The sequence below is a fragment of the Gossypium arboreum genome, chromosome 13 (genome assembly GCF_025698485.1).
Source record: "Gossypium arboreum isolate Shixiya-1 chromosome 13, ASM2569848v2, whole genome shotgun sequence".
NCBI lineage: Eukaryota > Viridiplantae > Streptophyta > Magnoliopsida > Malvales > Malvaceae > Gossypium > Gossypium arboreum.
Window position 1 is genome coordinate 10,836,381 of NC_069082.1, and position 9,039 is coordinate 10,845,419.

General features: G+C 34.8%; 1 protein-coding gene across 1 annotated transcript; it reads right to left on the reverse strand.

Moving 5' to 3' along the window:
- Positions 1-3,653: 3,653 nt before the first annotated feature.
- Positions 3,654-5,811, reverse strand: LOC108463005 (thioredoxin-like protein YLS8). The gene is made up of 2 exons (XM_017762934.2): positions 5,502-5,811; positions 3,654-4,367 (listed from the first exon to the last, which is right to left on the reverse strand). Exons 1-2 carry the CDS (start codon positions 5,508-5,510, stop codon positions 4,104-4,106), a joined length of 273 nt encoding a protein of 90 aa, XP_017618423.2. The 5' UTR covers positions 5,511-5,811; the 3' UTR covers positions 3,654-4,103.
- Between the last annotated feature and the right edge of the window lie 3,228 nt (positions 5,812-9,039).

Genomic DNA, 9,039 nt, shown 5'->3' on the forward strand with positions numbered 1-9,039 from the left:
GTATTTAAAATTTAAAATTTAGATTATTCAAAAAAAAAAAATATCACTGTGATCATCGTTCCTGTTAAGATTGCATTCGACGACACATCGCGACGAAATTGAAAGATGAGAACATATTGTAGTAGGTTGCCCGAAACTCAATTGTGAAATCTCAATAATGCCTCAACAATGCGAGTCAATATTACCGAGAGAAGTGATTTGTAGATGGGATGGCTTGACTCTGTAAAGCTAAGTGGGTTCTTATCTTCTATATTTTGGGGGGCTATTTGATTTGTTGGAAGTTTCAGTGAGTTAAGTGGTCCAAAGCAAGTGAAATTCACTGATTCTTTTTAATCTCGAATTTGCTTGATTTCATTCTTTTAGTTCATGTTTATTATACCATATTTTATAAGTTTTACTTCATTTCATTCTCCAAATTAAGTCATTACAATAAATTATATAAAACATCAGTGAAATACTATACAAACAAGTGAAGAATAATTAAAATACTATTAAAAAAAAAAACATGAATACGATCCAAGATGTGTCAAAAATTGTATAAAACTAATTAGATACTAAACAAGATGAACAGTTGTGATAAAATCTTTTGAGTGCTACTTTGTGAAAAATTTACATTTTAGAGAGGAAACCTTTAGGAAATGGTTTATTATCTAATATTATTTACCTTCCTAGTCCAAATGGTCTTAATTTAAATGAAATTGTCTTAATTTTTACATTTGATTATAATTTTGTGTATTTTAAATTACCCTTAATTAGTTAATCGTATTTAAATTATCTTTAAACTTAAATGGTGTTAATTTTTATATTTTTATTAATATATTTTTAAAATTTTAGATGGTATATATTTTTAATTTAATAATATAAAAATCTAATATTTTATGAAAAATTAATAATATATAGAATCACTAAAAAAGAATATTTGAAATGAATAAGGACAATTTTTATCTGTGTTCATTCAACGTGAAACAATATTTATATATATATTTTTATAAATTAATGCATTTTAATTTTGTAGGTACTAAAACTATTATTTGGATAATTATTTGTTTATATTCATTTTAAGTGTGAAAATTTTTATAAACATTCTACACCCTCTCAATTTGGTTAGACTGAGGCAAATGTGACTAATTTGAACCAAACTTATTATGAAATAGCTTTTCTTGTCATGTTTATATGCTACTTAATATAAAAATCAACTAACTGCTACGATTTCTTTGATAAAATCTATGCCGTTTTTAGAAAATTGAAGCATCTTCGAAAGTTGAATCTCTATGACAATTCCATGCAAAATGGCTCCAATTTTTGTTGGGGCAAATATATTTCGTTTTATAACTTGGATTTGTCTGGTAACGAGTTACAAGGCAATCTTCCAAACTAATGTGAAAACCTGTTTCTAAAAGAATTGATTTTGTCTCATAACAATCCTTTCGAAGCATCCATTCATGCTTGAGAAATATGATCTCACTCCGCCTCTTGGATCTCTCTAACAATCAATTTAGTGGCTCTTTTCCTTCCTTGCTAATTAGCAACCTAACAAATATTGAGTCACTTGTTCTATCAAGCAATGAGCTCCAAGGCATGATTTCGCTTTGTGTTTTTGCTAATTTGTCGAGGCTAATTAAACTCTATATTTCTTTTAATCACTTGGAAGTTGAAACGGAGATGATATCACCAAGTTGTTCTCCGTCTTTCTGACTAAGTACTCTGTCTTTCAGACTAAGTACTCTGTCTTTAAGTGCTTGTAATGTCAAGAAAATTTCTCCTTTGATGCTTCACAATATCACTTGAGGATTATGGCTAAGTGGTAATAACTTGATTGGTCCCTTCATTAGCAATTTTCAGAACATAACCTCAAAGCTTACTCTGCTTGACATTTCTGATAATTTCTTACATGTGACACTACCTACCTGAAGATACCAACTTGAATTTTCCAGAGTTGCACTATTTAAATCTTTCCAATAATAGCTTCAATAGCAACCTCCCCATGTTCTTCAGTGACCAACTTTAGATGTTGGACTTATTAGACAATCAATTTCAAGGAGGGAATCCCCATGGCATGAAAAACAGATGGGGTCTCTGATCTATTATTTATAATCATTATATAATTCTCATAATCTCGTGTTTTTTTTTTTTCATAAATACAATATCATTTTTCCAAATTACACACTTGGTTGTATGAAATCTTTGTCCACCAACTCTTGCAACTATGCAACTCTTTCCAAATTACACACTTGAACTCTTTTAATTCTATCAGAGCCATTTTATACAAAGCAATTGATATCGGAGTAGTCTTGACAGTATCTCAATAGTAAATTCAACTTCTCGTTCTAATGATAATTCGGGTAATTCTTCAGTAACATATCAACGAATTCCCTGTCTGTCGGTAACTGATCAATTTTTGACTCTGATGCTCATGTATGTATAATGTAAATTAATAACGCTTTACATCATTTACAAACCATTCTCTGAGTAGAAATCGCAGATGTAACATTTATAATTCAATCAGTTTTGTCTGACTCAACAGTAATCAACTTGCTAAATCTGATATCTCAAATCGTTTCGTTTCTGACTACAGTTTACTACAACATCATGCTGAGTCAACCAGCCCATACTCAATACTACATCAAGCTCGTGGAATGATAATAACATCAGATTAGCAGGGAAAAAAATCACGACACTAAATTCTTAGTAGACACATTTTACAAATTGAACTGACTAGATTCTGACCCAACGGTTTAGTTATTTAAACATCAAATTCAGCTCTAACTAGACCGTCATCTGTCTTGCCTCTGAACTCATTGGCACCACATTTACGAATCTTATCTATAGGATATCTACGTACGCATAGGAGAGTGAAACTTTGAGGACCAGAGGGTGTCGGGGTAGGCACAATAGGGGGGCAGAGGTTGTAGAGCCAGAGGATTGATTCATAAAAAAATCATTAATACAAATGACCTATTAAGCCAAAAAAAGACATTCTTTACCTCATTTTTGTACATTTGTGGAATTGGCAAACTATATACTCGCCTCTTGCTCGGGAGTCAGGACATTACTTTCGATTTCATCAATAATGGCATGATTATTTTATAAAATGATTTGGATTAATTTTAAGTTTAGGGACAAAAAAATATAAAATAATAAATATTAGTTTGAGGATATTTTTATTTTTATATAAAATCTAAAAAATCCTACTTGAAATCCTGGCCTCTGTGGAGCTCCACTTGAAATAAACACTTAGAAGTCAATCTTAACAATCTCAATTTGATACTTACAGTTACTTAGGTGATTCCGGCCTCTGGAGCTCCACTTTGAAATCAAATGCAATGGCAGTGCAAAGACACCGCAAGCACAGATAAGTCAAATATAAGTTATATACTTCGCTGTTTTGCTATGTCTTTCATTTTACTACAATTATTTTGTTTAAAGACCGAATTATAGGTTCCAAGTTTTGTCTTCTGGTTCTTGCCCCCAGTTCTCCATGCAACATGCCCAATGAAAAGGCATATTGGAATTAGATTCATCTATGGAAGTCCTAAGAAGTAAGAACCATATATCGAGAACTTATCATTCAGGAGGAAGAAAATTATGCCTATCTACGCTGCTATAAAAGAATCTCCCAGCGTTTTGGTTCTGATACACGAACATTGAAAATATTTATCAAGAACATGTTTAAAACTTCAAAATCTGATGAACACTTAGTTATCTAGTATACATATTACAGTTCTATTACAGCAAAATGCACCTACCAATGGAAAAATACTTACAAAACTGAAGCAACTCTCACCGACAGTCTTGAGGTTCAGAACCATGTTTCGTAAAAAAGTCCCGAGACTCATGGCAATATATATACACATGTATATGTGTGTGTGTGTGGCAAGTCATAACCAAGTTTTCTTGCGGAAAACTACATACAGACTTATATGTATAAGACATCCTCAAAAACATGGCAACATGCTTGTTGAAAGGACACTATGCTACATTCAATGCTCTTCTATGCATATGTTGCATTTGAATAATCCTGCAGCAACAGCTTCTAAATGCAACATAGTTCACTCACATTTGTAACTTGCTAGTTGCTACTTAGGCTTTATTTAGCATTGAGGTCAAAAGGTGCCTTTCAACCCACGGTACACAGTCTCAACAATGTCAATGAACTCCTGCTTGTCCTTGAGAGCCCAATTGATTTTGTTGTTGTTTCCGGTGCCAAGATCAATCATAATGTGCTTGTTTCTGAAGAAAAACATGACAGTTGATGGATCATACAACTCATACGTTGTGTTGAAGTCAGGCACTTCTGTTATGTCCACCAGATATATCACAGCAAAGTTCTTTATGGTTTCAGCAACAGAAGCAAGCACTTCATCCATCTGAAAACATTAATCGAATTAAATAAGAACAGAGCAAATCTATATGAAAATACTCATTTCATATACAATAAATAATGACAAAAGAATACAGTTACGAAAATGTGGGCTTAAACGTAAATTATTTTCAGAAAAGAAACATATCAATAGAAAATCCTTTCAGAATGCCATTTCAGCCCCGAAAATCGATAGACATCTAAAGGTAACAGCATAACTATTAGCAAAATGAAGAACCCGTTTCTCGGTTATATCAGTAAGGTCAACCTAAGAGACAATTTAGAATCATCCCGCAAATACAACTCCATGTATAAGATGCCCGAATTAGGGCATCAAATTGTGTTCTTTTACCCTATACTCTCTGTTACCACCAGGACTCTTCATGTCTGTAAGTATTCGAAACCCGCATGTATCTGGATATGAAACTGAGGGTATTATCCTCCAAATAAATGAAAAAAATTGAATATACCCGTATTAAAAAATACACTATGTCAAACATTCACCTTCAAATCCAGCATAAGCAAGACTAAGGAAATACTTACAAGTGACCGGAAACTGAACTTTCTGGTTTCTAAGTGCTCTTTCGGTGCCATTTAATCTCAGCAAATAATAAGAATTTTTTTTTTTTGCTCATTTGGAAGAGAATTATCATCGAATGTCAATCACCATCTATGCCAAATTTGAGGATAATTTTCATTTTTTTTTTAAAAAAGGTTTTGAAAGAGCCAATCATCATCGAATGTCGATCACCATCTATGCCAAATTAGACGAGAATTTTCAAAAAAAAAATTTTGAAGTCTTTCGAAGGAGTCAATCATCATCGGATTTCCGATCACCATCTATGCCAATTTCAACATTTTCTTTAACAAAAGTCTTTCAAAGGAGGCAATTATCATCGAATTCACCATCGATACCAAAATTGACGATAATTTTCAAATTTACAAAGGACGGCGAATATAGGGTTCATTTGATATTATTCCCAAACCTACTGATAAAACTGAAATAACTAACGCCATTGGAGTGGGAAATCTCCCCCGGCGGCAAAGGAAAGTTCCAACAAAAAGAGAAAAGCTACAAAAGGAAGAAAAAAAAAAGAGTGAAAGGGAGATAGAAGAAGAACAAGTGGAGGTGCCTGCATACATGTTTCATCCCAATCGTGACCAAATCGGATGACGACGAGACGCTCTTCCTCTGCCAGGATCGCCTGATCTACAGCCCACCCTGAATGCAAGTGTGGTAGCAGATACGACATCGTTTAAAGCGTTACGTCGTTACCCGCTCTTTCTCTCCGCCTGCTGCTACTTTTTTTTTTCCGCTTTAACTGGTTTACAATCTCGAAATTTCGGTCTCAAAACGGTATGTTATAAACCACGCGTTTTGAAAATGCGTTGATCACACGCTACCAACCGCCACTGGGGCCTCCATTGGATATCAATGTATCTTCGGTGCAAAAAAAGAGAGTGTTTTTTTATCCCAATAATACACTTATATAAAATAATATTTTTTTTATCAAAATAGAATAAGATTTTACATTGGAGCGTAAAATTGGGTTATTTTACTAAAATGGCCTAAAAGATAAATAATTATAAAAATAATTCAGGTTCAAAAATAATTACTCAAGTGATTTGAAATGAATAATAAAATGGAGTTGGGAGATTTAATGGCTAGCACCACCATGATTTTTGACTCAATCATTGCCTGGTGATTGTGTTAGGTTTAAAAAAATTAATTTTTGAGGTTGGGGGACTTAATGTTCGGTACCTGAGTATTTTTTACATACAATAGCATACTGGTATACATTTATATTAGTATTTGTAAAAAATGATTGGAGGATAAGTGGCCGACTTCACTTTATAATATTAAAAAAATAAATTTTTTGGGTGCTGACACATTGATGGCCAGCACCCACTTTATCAAATAAAAAAATTGAGTTGGGGGTACTAGATGGTCGGCATCACCTTTTTCATATTAAAATCTTTTTGTGCTAGCACAATCGTGGTTGGCACCCACTTTATCAGATTAAAAAAAATTGGGTTTGGGGAACTAGATGGCCGACATCAGCTATTTTGGGAATCGAAAAAAAATTGGGTGTTAAGACACTGATGGCCGATACCATTGTACTAGATTTAAAAAAAAAATTTGGGGTGCAGGGACACTGATGGCTGGCACCCTTTCAATATATAAAGTTGTTTTGTCTTCTATTTGAGCATTTTGTTTGCTTTATTAGTTGAAAATCAATACTAATAATATCAGTTTTGTTTGTTGATAAGGAAGCAAAAATTGTTGAAGATGAGTTCCCAAATTATATTTGTTTATGTTTCATTTTGATGGTGAAATAATAAATACAGCGAAAGAAGGTTGTGCCTTTCAAAGTCCGTAGAAAATCGAAATGAGATTCAACAAGCGTGTTTTGCTGGCGGATTTAAAATAGAAGATCAGTATAAAGATAGCTACCCGTTGCGGGAAGAAAATGTTGAGACTGTTTTACAAATTTCTGATTTCAACAGATCCGCTCAAGTTCTCGAAAATGGAGCTTGAAGATGATGATGATGATCTTAGAACAATGATAACAATTTATTGCCCCCTAAGATGGATAATCCCGGCCGGTTGAGTTGTTTGCAGAGATAGTTAAACCAGAACCTGTTCAAGTTGTAATTCCAGTAAGTCAATATTCTGGAATTAATTTTGATATTAATGTCTACTAGAAAGATCAGTCGGGTTGTGGAGGGTCACTGCAAACTCCTGAAAATCTAAACTACAATAGATGTTCGTATAACGTCACAATTACGTTTCATCGTCTAGATATTCATCCGGAGGTATTGGCCATCATAGAAGATGGTAATGAAGGGTCTGATAATGAAAGGTCTGATAGTGAAGATTTGAGCGACCCAATTTGGATGACATCCTTGAATATATAAACGATGAATGCCCTATGGAGTGTGAAGATGTACATCTCTATCCGGCTAGGAACACGAGATCCGATATAATTATCGGTAATAATCCAGGGGCCTTCATGACTGATGTAGATCCTGATGTGGTGCTTGCATGCGAGTTCTCTGAATATCCAGATGTAGTGGCAACTCACTTACTAGATGAAGAACCGAAAGCTGAAGAGTTGTTCATAGGACAACAATTTGGTAACAAGAAAGACTGATTACATTTAATAAAGTAGTACAGGTTGAAACTGTCTACCGACTACAAAGTCATGAAGTCAACGTAATCTTTATATGTGGGAGAATGCTGGAAATCTTCAAGTGGTTGTAAGTGGCGTGTTCGAGCTACATTAATACAATGGACACAGATGTAGACAATTCGGAAAAAAGAAGGTCCTCACATATGCACGGTTGCTTGTATGTCACAAGACCATCAAAAGTTAAATGCAAAAACCATATGCAACTGCATCATCCCGTTGGTGAAGAACTCGCCCACCATCCCTATATCTACGCTTATTACGAACATGTAAGCTCGATTCAAGTACAAGGTTTCCTACAGGAAGGCATGGTAGGCAAAACAAATGGCTATGCAGTAGTTGTATGGTAACTTTGATGCAACATACAATGAACTTCAAGTTTGGGTAGTCGTGATGAGGGAGCATGTACCAGGAACGGTGATTGATTTGTAAACACTGCTATATAGAGGCCCAAAAGGCGAGATAAAATCGAGAAAACGAGTTTTCTATCGATTTTTTTAGACGTTCGAGCCATGTGTTAGGGCCTTCATTCACTACAAGCTGATGGTGCAGGTGGACGGAACCTGGCTCTTCGGCAGATACATGTAAATACTCCTGATTACAGTTGCACACGACGGCAACCGGAATATACTTCCTATCGCCTTTGCCATTGTGGAGAGTGAGAACTTCGAGTCTTGTGAATTTTTCTTATCAAATCTGCGGAGGCACGTTGTCAAGCAAGACAACATTTACCTAATCTTGGACAGATCGAAGGGACTACTTGCTGGGGTAATGCGTTCAAGAGTTCCGTGGAGGTCCGTTTATCGCATTCGACCCATCGCGTCAAACTTTCACAGGGAGTATAAGAATAAAGAATGACGTAGAGAAATAATGAGAATGGGGAAAAAATGTTATTCCAAAATTGATCTGATCATATTTTATTTTTTGAATATGTTTGTAATTTTTTCAAGATTTATTAATTTGTATTTTTAAATTTATTTTTTCTAAATTTATAACGATGTAATTGTTTTAAAATATTTGTTCAAAATTGCATACACAGGGTACGAGTTAGAACCGTGAAGATTCAGGCAAAGGCTCGCAAGGATTGAAGCTCAGATGTCATCATTACCCAAAAATCACCGTCTTTGTCAGTGGTTGGGTAGTATGGAAAAGTGGCAGTGGAGTCAAAGTTACGATGATGGGTTTCGATATGGTCAGATGACGACCAACCTTGTAAAGGCTGTTAACTTGGTCTTGAGGCGTACACATCATTTGCCAATTTTTGTTATTTTCTTAGCAACATTCTATAGACTGACCACGTTAATGCCAAAGATGGGGCTGAGACAAGTAAAGCAGATAGAGGTTGGGCACATATACGTTGAGGGCGTCCGAAAGGCAATGAAAGTCAACGCAAATAAGGGGTGGAGGATGAACTTATATTCGCGTGACTTGGAGACTTTCCGAGTTCAAGAGCATGTCAACTGTCACTCAGGTCTTCCGCCTAGGTTA